The sequence below is a fragment of the Bicyclus anynana genome, chromosome 8, assembly GCF_947172395.1.
Source record: "Bicyclus anynana chromosome 8, ilBicAnyn1.1, whole genome shotgun sequence".
NCBI classification, from domain to species: domain Eukaryota; kingdom Metazoa; phylum Arthropoda; class Insecta; order Lepidoptera; family Nymphalidae; genus Bicyclus; species Bicyclus anynana.
Window position 1 is genome coordinate 12,603,777 of NC_069090.1, and position 23,931 is coordinate 12,627,707.

At 34.7% G+C, this 23,931-nt stretch overlaps 2 protein-coding genes across 2 annotated transcripts in view; one reads left to right on the forward strand and one right to left on the reverse strand.

Moving 5' to 3' along the window:
• Positions 1–281: 281 nt before the first annotated feature.
• On the reverse strand, positions 282–7,974 carry LOC112053127 (alpha-tocopherol transfer protein-like). The gene is made up of 6 exons (XM_024092427.2): positions 7,707–7,974; positions 6,043–6,196; positions 3,558–3,678; positions 2,105–2,236; positions 1,330–1,543; positions 282–946 (listed from the first exon to the last, which is right to left on the reverse strand). Exons 1-6 carry the CDS (start codon positions 7,870–7,872, stop codon positions 792–794), a joined length of 942 nt encoding a protein of 313 aa, XP_023948195.2. The 5' UTR covers positions 7,873–7,974; the 3' UTR covers positions 282–791.
• Positions 7,975–23,623: 15,649 nt separating this feature from the next.
• Positions 23,624–23,931, forward strand: part of LOC112053126 (very-long-chain 3-oxoacyl-CoA reductase-B) — a 30,831-nt gene continuing 30,523 nt past the window's right edge. Inside the window, exon 1 of the mRNA XM_052883080.1 lies at positions 23,624–23,930. Coding sequence (XP_052739040.1) covers positions 23,777–23,930 — 154 coding nt within the window. The 5' untranslated portion in view covers positions 23,624–23,776. The remainder of the gene's footprint in view (position 23,931) is intronic.

The window sequence follows — 23,931 nt, forward strand, 5'->3', positions numbered from 1 at the left end:
GGGAGGGTTGATTTTTTTTTATAAATTTTTAATAGTGTTTTGTATTTTATATTTATATTAACATTGTTAAAAATTAAAAAAAAAACCATTATATAAGTGAGAGGAAAAATAGATTGTTATATAAACAAGGGGCTAAAAAGGGGTCTTTTTAGCCCCTTGTATAACAACTACAATAGTAAGTTTAAGCAAGTAGACAGATATTGTAGGACATTTTGGGGGTAAAATTTTGAATGAGCACACTTTAAAAAAAAATCTTGTATTGAAAATTCAGCACCTTCCATACAATAACCAACTTTGTAAATACAAAAAGTAAACACAAGTTTTATACCAATTTACAGTTTTACACCTTGTTATGTGCACAAATTTTTAAAATGATGGTACACTTCAGCTACATACATTTTTATACAGGACAATTTTTTTTAATCGGGTCATCTTATTGAATGAAAAATAATCATAGCATTCAAAGCTTCTTGTACAAAAGAAATAAATTTTAGTATGAATATTTTTTTGCCTTATAGTATAGGCTAGTACTCGTAACTGACAAAAATTAAAAAAAGCAAAATTACTTTAGCCCCTAGAGGCTGAAATGCTTCTTTAGCCCTGCTGGGGAGTGGTAATATTATGACAGTGTTTTTGAGCAAGAGTAGTGAAAAATACATTTATTATAAGTTGTTAACAAGGACTTTTAGAACGCCAAGTTTATTTATTTGTAGAGACTCTACTACCGGTTCGAAAAGCATTCTCTGCTGAGAAGAGCCGGCAAGAAACTCAGCAGTTAAAGAAACTCAGCACTAATCTACGACTAACTGACTAAAAGATCCCGGCATCCCTAAATATTCCGCATTAAAACTGTAACTACTCCGCTTTGACTCTTCTGCTGCCAGCTTGTTAGCGTTGTCGATTACGTTTCTTGATTCTTCTGACTTGAGAGTTTTCTTCCATTTATCTGCAAAATAATTTTTTATAGTTTTTTAGCCACTTATTTATATTTTCATACCAAAGTGGTAATAAAATGTTTAGTTTTTGAATGATATGTGTTTAAAATTATGATGATGATGATGATGATGATTATGATTATGATGATGATTATGAAGATGATGATGATGATGGTTATGGATATTTTTATTTTCAATGATCCAATGATGTGACAACAATGAAAGATAATATTGCATAGAAAATCACCTTCAAACCTAATAGTTAAATATTTTACTCGTATAATAAAGCAAATTAAATATTGTATGATACATTAAGATAAGATGTACCTACACAAATAAATTTTAAGTCATTTATTAATTTAGTTTAAAATAATGCAAAATGTATCATTATTACCGTATAATACAGAACAGTTCTCCAAATCTCCGTCATATTCTTCTGGCAGTACTTCTTTTGAGATTTCCTTTTGAAGATCCTCAAAAGTGTTGTGAACATGGATTCTTTTAGAAATCTTTTCTTTCACTGTACTTTTCAGTATCATTACTAACTTGTCAACAAAATATGGCGCGTTGATAATATGAACCCCTTTTATTCTGAATCCATAACCTTCCTAAAAACCACACACAATTGATAAATATTATAAATGGGAAAGTAAATCCGTATGTTTAATTCAGATTTGATGATTTTTGATATAGAGATGAGATAAGATAAAACTACTTTTTGCTGCGAAAATTAAAATTGAACAAAATAAAAGTAGGAAATCTGTAAAAGTTTTTATTGTTATTCGTTATCTTAATAAACAAATAAATTATTTATTTTATACTAATGCTATATGCGTATTGCTAATTGGGTCGTCGTTATCAACCCATATTTGGCTTTCACTGCTGAGCTCGAGTCTCCTCCCAGATTGAGAGGGGTTAGGCCAATAGTCCACCACGCTGGCCCAATGCGGATTGGCAGACTTCACACACGCAGAGAATTAAGAAAATTCTCTGGTATGCACGTTTCCTCACGATATTTTCCTTCACCGCTTGAGACACGTGATATTTAATTTCTTAAAATGCACAGAACTGAAAAGTTGGATGTGCATGCCCCGGACTGGATTCGAACTCACACCCTCCAGAATCGTAATTATTTTGATTAATTAGGTAAATTCATTTTTAATATTTACCGTACATAAAACTTCTCCTTTTTTCAACACGAATGGGTTAATCTGTGATATACCTGTCATATTTACTTGGTTAAGGTCAATTATATATCTCTCTCCTAAGGTGTAATCAATTTTCATGCAGTAGTCGACGATCTAAAAATACAAAGCAGATGTAACTTACAGCTGTTACAGCCTTCAATTTGCAGTAACCTATTCCTAACCCTAAAGTAGTCACACATCTGAAAGTAATGGGAGTAGTTGTGCGGACTATAGACTAATAGACTAAATAACAATGTATGGATATAAATTCAGCACACTTTGCGGAGGTCCTATGACAATTTGTTCACGACCTATGCTTGTGCAACTCTGAGCGTATCTCCCAAACGATCACTCAAAAGTACCTCTTCATCATTCAGCCGATGGACGTCCACTGCTGGACATAGGCCTCTTGCATGGACTTCCAAACAATCTGGTCTCAAGCCACCAACATAAAGCAGCTCTCTGCAACCTGCTTGTTAGTAGTACCTAGCCATTAAAAAATTTGGGCTTTAAAGAAATTTTTCGTGTGGATGATGGGGAAATTAGTTTTTAGGAAATGAATTGAGAATAAGGCCAAGACAGCAGCTAAAAAAATATACATCCTAAATAAGATAAACCGGTTATTTACACCAAAACAACTTCACATCCTATATCAGGCGCAAGTTCGAACGTGCATGGAGTACTGCAGTCACCTATCAGATGGATCTGCTAAATACCAACTAGCTGCATAAGACTCGGTTGATCATTGCGCTAGACCAGAGGTTTCCAAACAAGCTTACAGCTCCCAAAATTACCATTTCCCAAAATTCGACAAAAAATATATAAATCTAAGTATAAAAAAAAAATGAAAAAGTGATTCCATCCAACTTTATTTTTAATCATTTAACACCTACTCACAGCACAAGGATCCAATAAATTCTCACTTGTTTTATTTAGAAAGCACCCCATTCAGTATGAAACTAGATAAAATTTCATCTGTCTGTTGGACGCAACGTCGTCTGTCTGTTAGTCTTTTACCGGATATATTTTGGATAGTGTGCACAGGAACTTTATAATCTAGTTCCTCTATCCCCATTCTACCACAGAGTAGTGAGACGTCGTGAAATATTTATTCGTCGATGTCCAGTCAACCTAAACAAAACGTTTTGCATCTGCTTAGATGTGGAATGCCCTTCCGGCCTCTGTATATCCTGACACGTAGAATTTGTGGGCCTTTAAGGCAAGAGTGAATAGGCATCTTCTACGCAAGCATGCTTCTTCTTAGACCTCAGCATTGCTTTTTATCAGGCATGATTGTAGTCAAGGCCAAGTCTATCCAGAATTTAGAACAGATTACAAAATACGTAATTCAAGCGACCACTGCAGGGCTAAAAAAGCAATCCTAATTTTTGTTTTCTTATATCAGTGTGCTGTTTAGGAAAATATCGTTACTTACTAGAAAAACATATCTTAAATAGTGTAAAAATTTGGTATTGTTTCCTTTTTCATTTATTAACTGTACAACAGTAACTCTCGATAAATCGGAAGGGTTGAGTTTTGGTAATGGTACGTAAATCCTAAAAATAAAATTGTTTTTTAGTAGTATCTTGATGCTTACGACCAGTTTCTTCATCGCAAGTAACAGTCAAAGTAACGTCATAAATCAAAAGTGACGGTCTTATTCACTGAAAAATAAAGTCTTCTTTACTACTTACTACTTTTACTGTTACTTTAGCTTTACATGAAGAAACTGGCTGTAATATGTGAAATAAACGAACGCGAGGTTGTTAATGCTATAAGAATTGTTAATCATAATTAACCTTTTTTATGGCATTATAACTTAATCATAGTTAATGGTTCCATTATGAACTCGCATTTAGTTGCTGTGACTTACAGATGACATCATACAAAGATGGTTGTAACTCAATTCGTGAAAGACTAGCAACTACTTTCATGAAAATATTTTTGATCTCATTATTAGTTAAATAAATAATTAAAAAGTTTCCTTCTTAGATAAGATTTTAAACTTGATGGAAATTAATGATGATACAACGCGGATACAAAAAGTTTATTTTTAACTTAAATGTTATATATACTCGTACCTTTGATAAATTTAGGTAATATAACAATGATAATCATTAAAATGATAACATTAATAAAAACAAAAAAGAATTATTCTAGTGCTCTTTTGCTAAATCTTTAAGTTGAATTGAAAGTGTATAAAAATATACTCAAGATAAAGATATACTCAAGTAACAACTAAACCTAAATATTTTTGTTACAATCAAATACATTAGAACCCGTTTAATACGATTTCGCAGGGACCCAACTAAAACCGCGTTTTAGACGGGAAAGCGTATTATACGGGATATGTGTGGGGTCTTGTGAGAAATATAATGACTAATGTACACCGACATAGTTATAAAAAAAATTGTGTCTTTGGTGTAAAGATATTTTGTTTGTAAGATTATGATGTCCTGAATTAAACGCGTGTGACAAGTAGGCGTATTAAACGGGATGACGAATCGTATTAAGCGTTAGGAAATGTATGAAACCATGTCTCAATTTGTAGGTAATGGCGTAAAATGACATTTTATGCGGGAAATTGTATTAAGCGTGATCGTCTTATGCGAGTTCTACTGTATATACATTTTGACGAAAATATTTCGTGTCACGCTATTGTTCTTCTCCCTGCTTCTGTGTATCAGATTTTCTGACACCAAATAAGTGCAATATTCAGATGTCAATATTCAAAAGGCAATGTGATAAATAAGGAAGTTCAGATACTTTTCGTATTTAGGGAAATTGCCAAATTTATTACGTAGTCCGTTATTATACTTTTAGTCTTTGCTGCAAAATCACATTATTAAAAAGGACAAGGTTAATCATGTTAATTGTTATTGATGTTGGGAAAAAAACAACATCATATGAAAAATATACGACGACCTCCGTGGCGCAGTGGTGTGCGCGGTGGATTTACAAAACGGAGGTCCTGGATTCGATCCCCGGCTGGGCAGACTGAGATTTTTTTTAATTTGTCCAGGTGGGAGGCTTCGGCCGTGGCTAGTTACCACCCTACCGGCAAAGACGTACCACCAAGTGATTTAGCGTTCCGGTACGATGCCGTGTAGAAACCGTAAGGGGTGTGGATTTTCATCCTCCACCCAACAAGTTAGCCCGCTTCCATCTTAGACTGCATCATCACTTAACATCAGGTGAGATTGTAGTCAAGGGCTAACTTGTAAAGAATAAAAAAAAAAAAAAAAAAAAAAAAAAAAAAAAAAAAAAAAAAAAAAAAATAACATATCACAATCAATAAAATCAAGTTTATGACTGTGTGCGTATGTGACGCAAAACGTGAACGGTGGAAGGTCGTTCAGTAAACTATTAAAAATCGCTGAATTTTAAGTATGCTCGTTTACCTAGTTTCAAATTATTATCTATTTATATCACTATCATCATTGTCAGCCAATAGATGTCTACTTCTGGACATAGGCCACTTGCATGGACTTCCTGACAAAACGATCTCGAGCTACCAGCATCCAGCGGCTCTCTGCAACCCGCTTGATGTTCCCGGGCCACATTATAAAGGGTTACCAACACTACGCTTTCCAGTGCGGTTTGCCGAACGATATGCCTTGCTCATTACTACTTCGGCATTGCGACTCATTGAGCTATGTCAGTGACAGTTTTTCTGCGGATCTCCTCATTTCTGATTCGATCACGTTGAGTAATTTAGTAGTTAGTCTCAGAATACAGAAAAGTTAGTTTTAGTGTGGCCCGCGTGGTTCCCGTTCCCGTAAGAATGCGGGGATAATATAAAGCCTTCCTCGATAAATGGGCTATCTAACACAGAAATAACTTTTCAAATTTTCGAATCAGTACTTCCTGAGATTAGCGCGTTCAAACTCGCTGATTATAATATTAATATAGATACGTACACGTTTTGTGAAAATTCATCAAATTCATCAATAGATTTATTTAGACTTATCTCAGCAATCATCCCTCTGGTTGTTAGTAATCTATCAATTCTCGATTTAGTTCTCTCCACTGATCCCTTCTCAATGATATACAATCGTTCAATATAATTTAAATCTGAAAAAACACCAATAAATTTTCATAGAAAGGCCAAAGATTATGTAAAGCTTTAAATAAACCGTTTTCTTTGAGTTTTTAATAAGTTTGATGAATGAATTATAACAGTTTAATTGAGTACGTCTATAGTTTAACAACTATATTTTTATTAAGTAGTTCCTAAAGGTTAAAGGTTATAAAAAGACAGAGCGACGTAATAAGTCGAAGGTGGAACTAATTTTCAATACATACAGAGTGATTCGGTCTTTAGAGCGGATTTTTTTTTCGTAGTTCTGTATCATTAATAGAACATAAATCTACAAACAATTCGGTACATTTCATGTTATTATAGGACTCAAAAGGTGATTACAAATATAAGAAAACTAATGTCGAACAAAGGTTATGATTCACAACACTTGTCAGGATAACTTAATTAACAAATCAAACTGTAACCAAAATAAGACCCAAGAAACAAGCTTTTTTTCAAATTTTCGTCAGTCTGTCTGTCTGGGCTCATGTTTGGGACTGTTTTATCTTTTGGACCAATTTTAGTGGCACTTTCAGATAACGATAAAAAAGGGAATTGAGCAACATAGCACTTGGAGTATTTTTGCAAAAATAAAAGAGAAGAGGTCATATGGTTATGACAGTTTGTCCTTCATTTTTAAAGTTAGATATTTTATGAAAATTGGTATATACATAAGTGTTACAAAAACTATAACTTAATTCAATATCTATAGAAAGGATTAAAAAGGGGTTGAAAATATAAATCTTTCATGTTCTCCCATATTGACATGTAGACGAATTCGCGGGCGTCCGCTAGTCATATTCAATATACTATTCAAAAAACTCATTAAACGCTTTCTAATTAACCCTTAACCGGAATCGCTGGGTCCATTTGCACCCATAAAAAACAAAAATCGTTTCATTTCAAAACGCGCGCAGTAAGGTACAGTTTTTTGCATCGATCTAGTCTCGTCTTATATATGCAATATGCAGAACTTGGAGTTTGCTGGAAGCAAAGAAAACGAGCCATCTTGGCTCCAATCGAACCCAGGATTCCATTTACGCAAGTTTTTTTCAAGCGAGTACTTATTTAATTTATGTTGATAAAGATACTTTATTTTTGAAAAAAAGGCTCGTTAAGTTACGGAAATATATATCCAGGAACTACTTCTAGTTGAAAAATTTGAATCACATTACATATCGTATATTTTTATTATTTATGGATAACTGTAACTAAATGAAGGACTTTCTATACAAACTTTCAACCCCTTTCTTTCTGATTTAATTGTTGCAACTAAAAGTATCCTATAACCTTATCTCCGTACTATGATCTCAAATCGTGCCAAGTTTCATTTGAATTCATTCAGTAGTTTCAGCGTGATGTCCGGCCAACAAAAACACGAATAGACAGACAGACAGACAACTCTGTGACGACTAAATTCTAATTATTTTTTTAATATCATCATAATTTACAATGATTTTATATTTATTAAAAATAAATCATTCTACTTCTTGTATTGCTTACCTAAATACTCAGCAGCCTTTGCTAAATGTTCTTCTTTCTTGACCCATTCTTCAATTATATCCAAGTCCTTACTTATTTTGGCCCTGTCTAAATTAAGATGTTTTCGAACTCTTTCCATTTCTTCTAGTGTCACCTCTATCAAAGGATGTTGTGTTGGGGCCTGCATTTTGAACTAGAATATAAAAAATCTCTAATTATTATTTTCGGAAATTTGCATACGTTTGACTTTTTTTTATTAAAATCAAACTTCATATACCTACTGAACTAAATCAACTGTATCGATTTTTATGTATATTTCAGAATACAACAGTTTTTATATAAACAAGGCTTAAATTATAGGTATTTTCTTTAAGACTAACGATACTTTACTAAAAACGTAAAGCATAAAACTGTATTTTATGACACATTTTTAGGGTTCCGCTGCAAAGTAATCAAAAAAATTAGTCGTAAAATCTACTGTGTAAAAATTATGTACTATTATTATTTTACTTAAACCTAACCTAACTTCAGCTCTCTTTAGTAGCATTCTAATGTTAGGTACCCTGAATTTAGTTCTAGTTATAGCTAAAATTCTTTTTGCCAATTTTAGTTCAATTGATAATATAATAATTATGTTACTTAACCCGTGAATATGTTTTATATAACAGAAAATTTTAAAAAAGAGAGGAGGAAAAAAACGTACGCGTCGAATTGAGAGCCTCCTCCTTTTTTTTAAGTTGGTTAGAAAGAAGAAAGAAATTGAAAAAATGTTTAAAAGAATAAAAAGAGTAAGAAATATAACAGAAAGAAAGAATGCCGCATCATTGTCTTATAGAGGATGTAAATAAGATTCTTCTTTTCTCTTCTTCATATCTTTCTGATTCTTAATAGGACCTCAGCAACGTCACTAAACTTATTAAGGATCTTTCAATTGAGTATTAAATTAACCTTAGGGTTAATAATAATTTAGATTATTGATTTAGGATTAGGATGATAGGAGGTTGAGATCTTTGTATTGATACAGTTAAACTATGCTAATGATACGGAACCATATCAGAAAAATGTTGTTATGCATGTACGAGTTTAGTGGTGTTTATGTCAGAGTTATCTCTATATACTTAGTAATATTGGTTTAAGATCCGGCATCAGAAATATATACCCTCATCTGTTATTTATTAGGGATAAGAAATAAATGATAGATAATATTCACAGTGAAACATTGCAAATAATTTGCTTAGTTAAATTACCGGCATTTTTCATACAAAATTTTGGAAATCACTAACTAGATCAAAAACAGAATAGACATAGCTAAAAGCTAACGCATTTAAAGCAACTTAATACAGTTAAATTAATTATAAAATAAGCTTTTATTTGACATGTAAGTGTAAGAGGCTAAATATCTGATAGTGATATAAAAAATAACTAACTTTTTTAACTCTTTGTTATCTGGCAACCTCAGAGTTGCAGTGTGAAAGCAAACAATTTTTACGTTTTCAATTCTGTTGGGTATATTCTTTTAGCTAATGTTTTTTTAAGTTACCAACAAGGGAAGTAGATTAAATAAATTTAATAATTTAACTTGGCAGTCTGCTCGTAGTTGCAGTGTATCAATATGAATATTTTTTATAATTAGTTTCTTATCCTAAATAAATGATAAACAGATGAGGGTATATATTTCATATGCCGGCTCACGTACTATAAGTTATGCAATTTGTTTAATAACATCAAAGTGCATTTGAGTTGCACTTTGAACATTATTATTATATATTGTAACTACTACACAACTATATTTATAAAGTCATATTCTTCTTACACATTTTATATTGTTTTAGCAGATTCTAATTTATAAGGTAAACTGGTGTTTTTTTTATTCTTAACAAGTTAGTCATCATAATTACCATCAGGTGAGATTATAGTCAAGGGGACTACAATCTCACCTGATGGTAGTTATGATGCAAAATAATGCAATCTAAGATGGAAGCGGAACGACTAACTCGTAAGGAGGGTATGGGTTGATGACGACGATTAGCCATTTATATTTTGATAGACGTATAGATGTTATTGAAATTACTTATATATTATTGTCCAAGTTATCGAAATATTTGGGTACGAAATCATCTAACGCGGGCCTTGTTGAAAACCTTCAGTGGTATAATCGTGAAGCTATTATAGGCCTTAACATCCGATATTTAGGCCTCAATAGCTTCACGATTCACTACACAATAATTTCTACTTTTTGTTACAAAAATAACACAGAATATTTTTTAACCGACTTCCAAAAAGGAGGAGGTTCTACGTTCGGCTGTATGTATGTTTTTTTTTTTTTTTTTTTTTTTTTATGTATGTCCAGCGATAATTCCGTCATTTGTGGACCGATTTTGAAAATTCTTTTTTTGTTTTGAAGGGTTTGATTCCAGGGTGGTCCCATTTTTTTCATGTCAGGATCTGATGATGACATCCTGGAGAAATTGAGGGGAACTTTCGAAAATCGTAGAGACGGCTAGTGCGTTTGTTAGTGTTTCCATAAGGTATTTTAAACCACTACAATTTTATGAAGGTCTGATGATGGTCTGATGATGGAGCCGATACACAGACGATGGAACTCGTCAACGATTTACAGCAGGTACCTTTTGTTTGGGCTTAATTTATTTGTATTGATGAGAACTTTCCACCTAGATGGGTTGTGACTGTATTAAGGGTCTGATGATGAAGACGAAGGACAGTGAAGAGAACTCCTCGACGGTTCACAGTAGCTACCTTGTGTTTGGACTTGATAAATTTGTATTGATGAGAACTTTCCACCTAGATGGGTTGTGACTGTATTAGGTGTCTGGTGATGAAGACGAAGGATAGTTAAGGGAACTCCTCGACGGTTCACAGTAGCTATCTTGTGTTTTGACTTGATAATTTTGTGTTGATGAGAACTTTCCACCAGGATAGGTTGTGACTGTATTAGAGATCTGGTGATGAAGATGAAGGAGAGTTAAGGGAACTCTTCGATGGTTCACAGTAGCTACCTTGTGTTTGGAATTGATAAATTTTATATTGATGAGAACTTTCCACCCATATGGATAGTGACTGCATAGGGGGTCTGGTGATGAAGACGGAGGACAGTCAGTTCACACTCAGTAGGTGTGCTAACACTAAAAATTAAAAAATAAAAATTTTAATAAAAAAAATTCAACCGACTTCCAACTCAAAAATTAACCTAAACTAAAAAGTAAAAAATAACATCTTACCTATGTGCTACCTTCTGATCAGTTTGAAGGCGGTGCCAATCCAGTGTCATGTTTTAATTAAAGCCGTTTCTGAAAGAACCACAGAAATTGTGTAATTTAAACGGCTTGAATTAAAACATCACTGGCTTGGCACCGCCTTCAAACTGATCAGAAGGTAGCACATAGGTAAGATGTTATTTTTTACTTTTTAGTTTAGGTTAATTTTTGAGTTGGAAGTCGGTTGAATTTTTTTTATTAAAATTTTTTAATATAAAAGTTAATATCCAGACAAGCGAGCGGAAAATGCTTTATCTTCGTACCAATAAATAAACTGAATATGTAACACAAGAAAGGTCTTCATTTTCAATCTATACGAGGTACAGGGTTATTGTTTACTTTTGTGTAATCAAACCTCCCTTATTCGATGCGCATCCAATCAGCTCCCGATGAAAATAAGAATACGATTGAATACAAAGTCAATTCGTAATGAAGATACGAATTGGTCTCAGTTTAAATAACATACAGTTCTGAAACTAACGTTGTTGAACTTGAACAGTAATATCTATCTGAATATTTAAAAGTGAATAGTCACGAAACGTAAACCATTCGATTGACCATCGAAAACATATTTCACATAGAAATATAAAATTTTGATATGGAGGTAATTTATAGATAATAAACAGATCCGGTCCCCTAAGAATGGATTTTGCGACAGGGCCAGATTAAGATGGTCTAAGGGTTGATGAAGTTGTGGGCGTTTGCTGGTAAGTAATATAACCATCGAAAGAGGTAGTCGCTGATAGAAAATCTGCAGTGAAATGTAACTCTGGAAGAAATCAATGATACTAAACTTTAGTATCATTGATTTTAAATATTACTATTTAAACTGAGTTCAGTATTTCTTATTTATTAAAACAAACTTTACCTTTCTATTAATATTAATGCAGATTTATTTCAGTATGTATCTTTATTTATGTTACATTTCAAATTGTGACGTCTTTGGCAAATTCTTGCAGACCCCTATGTGATCGTGCATTTTAATCAAGCTTCTTAAACAGAAAGAAATATTTATTTTGCGAAGAAGCTCAGTTAGAGCAACTGTTTACTGGAATCAAACTCATGAATTTCAATGAGTCTGCATTCAGAATCCGTACATACTCGCTACTCGTATATTTTCCTTTGTCAGTGACTTTACTCACCGATGCGGACCCTATGCTTGTCTGTGCCTAGGCAATTTATTTAGTACTAATATAGTACTAAATAGTAAAGGAAAAACATCGTGTGGAAACCTGCATAACAGAGAATTTTCTTAATTATCTGTGTGTATGAAGTCTGCCAATCCGCATTGGGCCAGCGTGGTGGACTATTGGCCTAACCCTTCTCATTCTAAGAGGAGACTCGATCTCAGCAGTAAGCCGAGTATGGGTTGATAATGATGATACTTAGTACTAAATAAATTGCCTAGGCACTAAAGTTACATGGTCTAAAATGAAGAGTTATATATAATGCACTAGTGTGGCAATCTATTTAACTCTTCATTTGAATATCGTAAATATTCGGCTGACATATTATATTTCGTTAATTTAGTAGGCCTTGATGTCAATTCAATTCAATTCAATTCATTTATTTTGCTGAGAACACATACATTCTAATGTATTCAGCCATTTCTTGGATACAACAATTTATATTACAAATACTATTAACAAAATATAAAAAAATAAATTCAATAGCAGATGATTAATCAAAAAATAAAAATTAGAACAAGTAAAAATTACCATCTGTGCAGGTACGAGTACTTATGTCAAATAAGAATAATTAATAATATAATAATAATCTTTACAATGTCATAGGATAAACATAATTAATAAATACAAACAAAAAAAAAAAATATTAAAATCAGCTAAGAAACTATAGATTATGTCGTATTATTTACGGGACACCCTGTAAATTTTTCGGGCTGGGAGGAGAAGTCCCTCGGGAACCACTTTTAGCGTATCTATGTAGCAATAGATAAACATAAAACATAGCGTTCCGGTACGATGCCGCGTAGAAACCGTCAGAGGTATGTGTAGACTACTAGTATCTCTATAAAACTGTAGAAAATAATTATTTTAAGTCAGTAACTTGCAAAAAACTTCCGAAACAAATCCTAAATGAAGAGAAACTGACAGAATATGAAGGAAAAGTAACAAAATGGTTAATTGGAAAATGCATCTATAAAGTATGAAATTAAAAATTTCAAACTAGTTCTAGGGTAATATTTTTAGCTTCAGTATCGATTATATAAAGCCCCTTAACAAAAATTGTCAAAATATCTTCAATTTACAGAATGTACAGAATTCTTATTATGAGTATAGATTCTAGATGGCGCTGGCGTCCGTTATGCCACGGTAACGTTTGGTGTACATTTGGTGAACATTTGTAACAACAAATGGACTAAGTAAAATCTCAAATTGCGAATCTTCTTCTTCTTAAGGTGCCTCTCCGACTAGCGAAGGTTGGCAGTCAATTTCTTGAACTCGTCTCTATCCTTCGCGAGGGGAAATAATTGTGCGGCGCTCGCGATCCCGGTCCACTCTCTGATGTTTCTCAGCCAAGACTTCTTCCTGCGACCAACGCCTCTTCTACCAGCAACCTTTCCCATCAAGATGAGCTGTAGAAGCTCGTATCTCTCGTGTCGTAGCATGTGCCCTAGATGTCTTGACGGTCTGCAAAAGTTCACGCTTCTGATTGACGCGTCGCAGAACTTCGGCATTCGTCACTTTGTGAGTCCAACTGATAGCCAGCATGCGTCTAAAAGCCCACATTTCGAACGCTTCTATACGTTTTCTGATGTACTCTTTTACTGCCAAGGCTTCACAACCGTATAGAATCCGTATCCGTATATAAATTGCGAATAATTGTATAGAATTTGACCAGTTTTATTATAAGTATAGATAATAGATAAAAATAAATATATTGTCTGGTTAACACAGACTCGTTATACATTTGACTTGTCAGGTAAAATGTAAATACAGCGGCTGCTTGTGATAGTTCAATATGGCCACTCGTCAGGTGATGGCGCCGAATTGAATATTATGCACAAATTGAATCCACCCTACTTGGGCACCTGTCAAGCGAATTCACCGCTCGCCGCTGAAATATTGGTTTGCTTTGTACGGCGTAAATCGTGTTACCAAATACTACTTTGTATGTGAAACTGTATGATTGATCTGGAAGATATTGGAACTAAGTGTAAATTCCTTGGAAACTGAAATATCATTAATTTTACTAATTGAAAGAGGCATTGTAAGGGGATTACTTTTTGACGTGACAACGTCTTATAATTCGATGGAGCCGACCGATCCGAAAAAAAATGACGTCATGCGACGTTCCCTCGCTCTAGGGTTGCCAACTTTTTTTACAAGAAATAAAGTATATTCTGGTCTATGAAGATTATTAGACAGTATTTAAAAAAAACTAACATTTTCTTTTGAATAATGCAAATATTCTTCAATATTTTCTTTTGACGTGGTCACGTTCTACTATCGTTAGTAAGCCAATTTTACATACAGCCGACTTTTTTTGATTCTATTACAAGCGATCTCACCTGATGTTAATAATTGATAATGCAGTCTAAGATAGAAGTGTCCTAACTTGAAAATTTTTTTTAAGCTTTAATGGTAGTAATGAATTTCAGAAATAAATAGGACGTCAGGTTATTGAAGTATATTAACGCCCGAAATTAATAATGTATTCCAACCAATCCAATCTAAGATTAAAATTAATCTTAGGTTGTTGCCAATCACCCGATCGATCTGTAATCTTCGTGCCATTATTAATACCAATTAATACTGACCCATAAAAAATATTTTTCTTTTTTTTCTTAAATATATCGTTAACAGTTTTCCAAACGTCAAAAACGTTGTCCATTTTGTGACGTCGCGGTGTTACTTGATGTCTCTGGAGGTAAATTAATTAACTAATAATTTTTCCTATTGTTTGCGCTAAAACTTGGTGTTAAAAATATCACACTATCACACTAATATTATAAAGGCGAAAGTTTGTGTGTAAATGTGTAAGTATGTTTGTTCCTCTGTTACGCTGCGACTACTGAAGCGATTTGGCTGAAATTTGGAATGGAAATAGATTTTACTCTGGATTAACACATAGGCTATCACGGAAAAATTCATGGTTCCCGCGGGATTTGTGAAAAACTGAATTCCACGCGGACGAAGTCGCGGGAGTCCGCTAGTATAATATAATTGTTTAGTTTTCCTACCATAGATACTCTAGATAATACTTTTATAGATACACTGGTAAAGGTAAAACTTACTTAAATAACGATAATTATAATTGAAAGATAATTGGCAAGGGGTGAAAACCAACCAAATAGAAGGGATCATTATTAATAGTCTAATTATGTAAATAATGGATAAGTAAAATTAATTTATGATGAGGAAATCTATCTCTATTATCAGTACAGCCTCCGACCTTATATTTTAATTAAAGCAGGTCGTTAAGTTTGGGCGATGTTTTGACGTTACAAAAGCTTATAGGAAATTAATTTACTTGGCAGTGTTCACTTCATTATACCGAAAATGGAATTTTGAACTGCACTGGCGGAGTTGTATGATTATGTATTTATAGGCCTCAGAGTTTCAATCCTGTTTGGAATTGTAGATCAAAAATGCACAGAGTAGGTACCTCTATTTTTTTTAATTTTTTTTAAAATTCTAAATAGACTTGCGCTTGGTGTCATGCCTGGTGGAAAGCAATTATGAGGTCTAGGTTTGAGCGCGCTTGCCTAGAAAATTCCTATTCACTCTTGTCTTGAAGTGCACTAAATATAAGTGTTAGGAAACACAGAAGCTGGTAGGGTATTCCACATTATCGCTTTTCTTACCAGGAACGTCGATACGAAACGTTTTGTGCGAGTCGACTGGACATCGACAACAAAAGGATGCTAATTTTCTGATTAGTCAATGTCCCGCGGTTTTATCTGCGTAGTTCCCGTTTCCGTGAGAATACGGGGATAAAATTTAGCCCACGATACTCTCAAATTAAGTGGCATTCCAGTCGTAAAAGAATTTTTAAAATCGGTTTAGTAAGTCCAGAGATTACCCCCTACAAACTTTAAGTACTCGACCCCAACGTCCATCGTCTCTTCGAACTATGTGCCCCGCCCATTGCCACTTCAGCTTCGCGACTCGTTGAGCTATGTCGGTGACTTTGCAGATCTCCTCATTTCTGATTCGATCACGCAGAGATACTCCTAGCATAGCTCGTTCCATCGCCCGCTGTGTGAATCTGAGCATTTTTCTGAGGCACATGGTTAGCGACCAAGTCTCGGAACCATAGGTCATATGAATATGGTCATATAATAGGAAGTATCAAAATTTTAAAACAAATGACAAATAACAAGTTCACTTACTGGTAAGTGATCCGCCTGTGCAGTTGTGCATCGGGCTGTGTCGATCACAGTATTTAAGAAAGACTGCATGCATCATAAAAATGCTTGGTGCAATTAACGCATCTTTATTCTTCTTACTAATTAGCTATCTCACATAATAAACATAATTATCGACATATAAAATAAATTAAATTGTTTTTTTCATTGTTTTCATTTTAATACTAAAAGCGCGGAACTTCCTGACGCCAATGGCATGCACTTCATAGATGCGATTGGGCACTGCCTACCCTGAGGACTGGTTACAAATTACGAACCTGTGTGCCTAGTGGGAGTTTTCAATATTTTCATACTGTTACTATCACGTTGACGTTTCAGCTGCAACCAGATTATCGTCATCTGGAACTCTCCGTACCGATCGACTAGCACAGATCATTTCAGGTTTGTTCTTTTATAAATGATTAACAGCGTTTTGTATTATATCTTAATAACATTGTTAAAACTTTAAACAAAGGAAAAGTAAATAAATGAGATAAAAAATCCAAGTAAACTAACGTTTTCAAAAATGTTGTCTGTAAAGTCGGTTTACTGACGATAGTTGAACGTGACAACGTCAGAAAATACTGATGGAATAGTTGCATTTTTCAAAAGTAAGAGCAAGATATACTTTATTTCTTGTAAAAAAGTTGGCAACCCTAGAGCGAGGGAACTATGCATGACGTCATTTTTTTTCGAGTTCGCATCTGGCTTCATCGAATTATAAGACGTTGTCACGTCAAAATGACGTGTCCTTTTTTTTGGGGCTCCATCCAATGAATTCGCCACTTCAGATGGTAGGTACAGTTTTTTTTTATTGCGCCGCTGGTCATTGGTCGACCCCCCACTAGGTGGACCGAAGACATCAAGCGGGTTGCAGGGAGCCGCTGGATGCTGGCGGCTCGAGACCGTTTTGTTTGAAAGTCCATGCAAGAGGCCTATGTCCAGCTGTGGACGTCCATCGGCTGATAATGATAATTCATTGGGGTATTGAGATGGCAGGCTGTAGTTCTACTAACCAGCCCCTAAAACCACTACTGAACTGATCGAACAGTGCAGTTTTTTAACAATTAGAATCAGTACTTGGATTGTTGAGTCATTTACCCTACCAGTTATAACTTCAAATTAGTATGTTTTGGTAATTGCTCTGAAGAAAATTTAAGGCGTTGAAATAAAATGGTTGTTCTTCTTCCGAGTTACGAAAATGTAGCATCAAAACCGGGCTGAGAATTTCACTGACAATTTCTTAAAATAAAATAAAATAGCTAAGTATTTTACAGCCTGACCAAGTATTTGAACCCAGGACCTTGTTATCTGAAGCCACCAGCGGTGATGAGTCCATTTCTGATGGGTAACCTTTTAAAAATTACTAACTGACGCCACACGGTTTCACTCACGTAGTTCCCGTTCCCGTAGGACTACGTTGATAATATATAGTCTGAAATAATTTTAAAATTCGGGTCAGTAGTTCCTCAGTTTAGCGCGTTCAATCAAACAAACAAACTCTTCATGTATGAATTTCTATATGAAAAATATGGCTGATATGATGATGATGATGTTGTTAGTAAGTATACGAATAGGTAATATGTTAGTGCTAAACGAATCGTTATTGGGTCTTCAATCAACGTACATGATGATTTTATTAAAATGACGCACAATTGAATCGGGATCGGGTTTATTTCCTCCACAGGTGAGACGGCGGAAAAAGGGCCTTTTAAAATTCATGAGGGAAAATTGTCGACGGCACGACTTTCGATATTTTCTGTAATCGAATAATGAGGTCGGCGGGAGTTTCTTTAAAGAATCGGGATTATATAACAGAATATACCTGCGAGTAATATACTCAGATATGCTATGTATTCTAAGAGTCATATATATTGAAGTACCAAATCTTCTTCTTCAAATCTTGACGACCTCCGTGGCGCAGTGGAAATGACGGAAGTCTTGGGTTCGCTCCCCGGCTGGGGCAGCTAGACCTGGAGCAATTAAGAAAATTGCGCCACGGAGGTCGTCATTAAGTATGAAAGCAAAAAATAGTAAAAAGTAATACATAAGCCCACTTAGTCTGGTGCTTCTAGAAAAAACAAAACAACCAACATCTAAACCTTACCTATGTAAAATGAGTACCAAAATATTTGTATAACATACTACACAAGATGTAATATTATTTTTTGGTATGAGTAAGGGAATTGGGAGTTTTTTTCTGACCGCTTGTCTATTAAGCCCCCTAACTAATTTTGATATAAGGCCCCTACGGAACGCTTCGCTACTGCATGAATTACTGGCTGCATTTCCGCATTGGATATCTAGGCAGAACCTTGCACATTTTTTTTTATTCTTTACAAGTTAGCTCTTACTACAATCTCACCTGATGGTAAGTGATAATGCAATCTAAGATGGAAGCGAGCTAACTTGTTAGGAGCACAATGAAAAATCCACACTCCTTTTGGTTTCTACATGACATTGTACCGGAACGGGAAATCGCTTGGCGGTACGCCTTTACCGGCAGGGTGGTAGCGGCCGAAGCCTCCCACCAGCCAGACCTAGATCAATCAGCCGGGAATTGAACCCATCTTGTAAATCTACCGGGCATACCATTGCACCACGGAGACCGTCAAAACATAGGTACATACCTAACAAAATGCTCGTTGGTTAAGTGGGTAGCCTATGTGGCTTTGGATCACGAGGTACCGGGTTCGAGTCCTGGGTCGGACTAGGAAACTTTGACCTTTTATTTCTTTCAAGAATTTTTCAGAAACTATCAGGGAGTTGAGAAGTTGTTACACTCCCGTGCGCCAGAGAGAATGATAAGGGATGATTTACATTAAGCCTGGCTTTATCTGGGCAGACTGAAGCCGGGAACGACCGAGGTCACGCCACGGATATTTGTGTTTGTGAAGTTAGATTAGATATCATTAAAAATAATCCTATACCCGCCCACTCGTATTGGAGCAGCATGATGGGTTTAAGCTCCATGCATTAATATCAATTAATCCATGCTTTAATATCATTGCTTCTATATCAAGAGAAACTGAGCCCTGTAGAAAGATAATTAAAACCCGACAATCAAAAAATTTTTGCACACATACAAAGAGAAAAATAATAGACTATATTTTTTTTAATTAATTTATAAATCCGGTATTTATTGGTATTAAACTATTTTACGTCTAACTCTTTTAACTTATCTAGTTACGAGTAGTTAACGAACAAAAATGTTCACCAAGTTTCCTCACAGGAAGTGGATTGAAAACATTACTATCGCAAAATTCAGAATACCAAAGTTTGGGGTTAATTAAAATTTCTACGTAAGACATAGGATATGTTAACATTACTATTGTCTCATTTATTTATTAGTCTTTTTTTTAATTTTTAACAATGTTAAAATAAAAATACAATAGAAAACACTATTAAAAATTTATAAGTGCCGTATAATTTTGAGTGCCCAAGCAACCGGTGGTCAGGGCTCCAGAGTGAGGAACCTTCTCACAATACGCGCCGTCTCAAGAATCACTGCCTTTTGTATCCGACTCTTGATCCAACAGTTAAGTGAAGGCTTCAAGCTGCCAGCTTCAAGTGTTGGTCGAAGCTTTTCGCTATTGACGACGAGACCATAGACTGAAACAACTATCGGAACAATAATAGCTGTTAACATAATTATTACGAATTATTATTAATATTAAATAGCTGCACCTGCCTAGTGAGTAGGTTTGTTGAAATTATAACCACTTCTTAACCGATTTTGACAATTTTTTCACAACTAGAAAGCCACGTTATTTGTGAGTGTCAGAAGCTATATTTTATCCCTGTATTCTCAAGTTTATATTATTTAAAAACAGGACAAAATATTTCTTATGGTTTGCAAAAAGTGATTGAGGCATTCGAGGATTTGTTTTTTCTGTATGTATGTTCAAGTAATTCTCTGGATGCATCTACTGAATAGATTTTGGTACGGTTTTCACTGATAAGTCTAGGAGAAATTGTGTACCTATATCGACATAGTTCAACGTATCGCGAAGCTAAAGTGGCAAGGGGCGAGGCACATAGTTCAAAGAGCTGGTGGCCGTTGGGCCGTACCAAGGTGCTGGAATGGCGGCCCCGCACCAGAAAGCGCAGTGTCGGTCGACCCCCCACCAGATGGACTGACGACATCAAGCGAGTCGCAGGTATTCGCTGGATGTAGGCACCTAAGTATCGTGATATTTGGAAGTCCCTGCAGAAGACGTCCATTGCCTGACATGATGATGATGATGAGACTGCTACTGAAAACATCTCGACCTAGAACTTCAAACATGGGCTTCATAATTCAAAGACGCAAAGCCTAACCCAAATTGGTCTAGTAAGCAAATCAATAGCTTCTGCAAACCAATAACTTGAGATCTATAAAGCGAAGATAGAATTTGATTTCCAAATTAGCAGCGATTCAATAAAACAATTGAATTAAGAAACAGAATATTATAAATTAAGCAAATTCCTGAAACACGCCAAAAGCCTTATTGTAAGCCGCTACCTCTCGTGAATAAACACAAGGCCTTAAATATCTCGTTTCTGAGAACCTCGATAAGTTACAAAGTTAATAAGTTTCATAACATTTCTGAAATCGTGTAACTACAAGTAGCAGCGCTACTTATCACTGAAAGTAATCAATCTTCGAAAAGGAAATTAATTTGTAGGTAGCACTTAATAAAAATATTGTCATTTTCTATACTTTTTTTAATTATGTGTACAATTGTACATTCGTTGATGACAAGGTACGATACGATTCAAAATAATATGATAACTAATAGGTAAGTAAGTACATCGTTTTTATCGAATATTAATTTTCAGACGACATCGCTTTTATCTATACCATCGTTTCCCAACCTGTGGTCCGTGGACCCCTGGGGGTCCGCTAGTATGTGTATGGGGGTCCGCAGCGTCATCTCTGGATAAATGCTAATATCTCGTAATCACTAATCTTACTTAAAGCGAGTAAATTTTATTATTTTTAGATGAGACCATGTATTCGCTACGAACACAATAACAGTATAAGTGAGGATTTTCACGTGACTACGTCTTATAAATTGGTTTGCCGGGTGACACTTCAAGAAACTGCGTTACGCTCCGCTCACGTTATGCGCTCACAATGAGAGCGAGTGAATAAAATTTTGTTAATATGAAATTCAGTGCGAGATTCTTTGTTTTATTTTTGTTAATTAATCAAATTAATGTTTTAAATATAATTCTTTGTATAAATAAATGTTTTAAATTGTTACTATTATTTCATCCTTCTTCCTATTATACGAATGAATATTCACATTAAAATTATTTTACCACTCAAAGTCGTTGTCACGTAAAACTTTCGCCCGTATACCGACTTTACAGGCAACCAATTTTTTTTATTTTGAATACCTCTGCCTTCGCACACTACAGGTGAAAGGCTTCAGGCGCGTGAAGAAGATGAATCCAGCTATTATCTGGCTTGGTTGCCGCATTCATAGGGATTTTTTTACTGTTTATTTTATTAAGGGAGTCCGTGAAAACTGTGCTTGATTCCCTAGGAGTCCGTTGGCTGAAAAAGGTTGGGAAACGCTGATCTATACTAATATCTTAAAGAGGAAAGATTTAATAGTCTGGTTATTTATTTGCATTGAATACTGAACTGATTCGAACATTTCTTTGACTGTTTGGAAGCTACACTAGTAGTTCTACGGGAACGGGAACCACGCGGATGAAATTGCTGGGTGTCTGCCAGTAGTATTAAAGAGTATTAATAATAATAAATAGATTTTATGCCCTTTATTCATAGTCTTGGAAGATTAGAAATTTTGAGAAAACCCTACAATGTCTTATCTTTACATTGATAAAAAGAAGGATTCAAAATTTAAAAAAAATCAAAATTTCTTTTTTTTTAATTAAGCTTAGTTTACAAGCACTTTTGAAAAGTCAAATAATTTAATTTAAATTAATGGTGGTAATTATAGTCGAAAACCTAAAATTAAAGTTACAAGGGTTCCAAGCGCCTAGGTTCGAGAAGAGCCCACAACAAACTCAGCCAAGTTTTATTTTTTTTTACCACCATTTTACAAACTTGTCTAAAACTAAGTGCGTACCTACCTACACAGTCGTGCAGTGCAGTTTAACACCAAGCTTTTTATCATTTAGATAATCATTAACATAAGACTTTCCTAGAAGCTTGCGTTTAATAAACACTTTGATTACCTGGATAAGCGGACAAGACGAGTTGTTAGTATAAAACTTATAAAAACTTATCAACCCGAAGCAAAATTGTTATTTACGAGTATGCTGTAATTAAATTATTTTGTATTGTGATTGATTGATTGATTGATTGATTGATTGATTTATTGAAGTTGATTGATTGATGTAAATACTGATTTTGTGATACTTTACCGTAAATCACGTCTGAAATAAAGGTATCTAATAAAGTGTTTTTTAGATAGCATGGGTACGGTGACAGTCGCCTGGACGACGTTCATAATACGTACCTTACTTACCTTACCATTATCATGAATTGCGGCAAACTTTCAAGAGTAAAACGAACTATCACCCGCACCACCCTACATGAAATGAAACGAAACTTTAGTGCCTAAGTAGTAAGCATAGCTGTGCATTAACTCGTTAATCCGTTAATCGTTAATTAACGAAGTTAACATTTTGATTAACGGATTAACTTTTAAGTTAACTTTCAAAAATGTTAACGGACCCGTTAACTTCCGTTAATATGCAGAAGTCCGTTAATCGTTAATCCAATGCCTACTATTTACCGCGCGACGCGATTAACAGATTTAGACAAGTAAGAAATGATGAAAGATTTTTTTCATAATGAAATCAACAAATTACTATATTTATGTTAAAATTATAGACAAAATCAACTATAATCAAATTATGGCACTTTTCCCCAGTGCTCACCCTTATTTTCCAATGGGGATCTCACACAATGATATAAAAATGCAATATTAACCAGTCATATTAACGGATTAACGATTAACGTTAACTTGCGTTAATTCTTCCGGAATGTAACGCTTTAACGTTTAACGAAGCTAACTTTTTTTGTAGCGGATTAACGATTAACGAAGCTAACTATTTGATTAACGGTGCCCAGCTATGGTAGTAAGTAGTATGTAATTTGTATCCAACTCCCGAGTCCCGAGTAATTTGATTGTGACCTACATTAGTACGTGCAAGAGCGTGATAGCATGAAACTATTTATCTTTTATCTCCCTCTGTACCGGGAAATCGTACGGTGACGCTGTTATCGCACACTCGTATCGTATCGCACATTCATTCGTTTCGTTCTAAATTCAAAACGTGTTCGGACTTTATGACGCGCAATCTCACTTTCTTCAGTCGCCAGTACGCATGCGTAAACAGTGTCGGATGGTTGTGTACTCTCTCCAAACATAACCTCAAATTTCACGTTCAACATTCACTACCTAATTATTTAATTTACAATGGCTTATTTTAGCAATTTAGAAAAATGCGGCATAGTATTTCTCTTATTTATTGTGGTATTTTTGTTGAAGTGTGTTATTAAATTGGTGTACACTTATGTCATTGGACCGGCGGTGAATAAAGTGGATTTCAAATCTAAGGGAAAGTGGGCCTG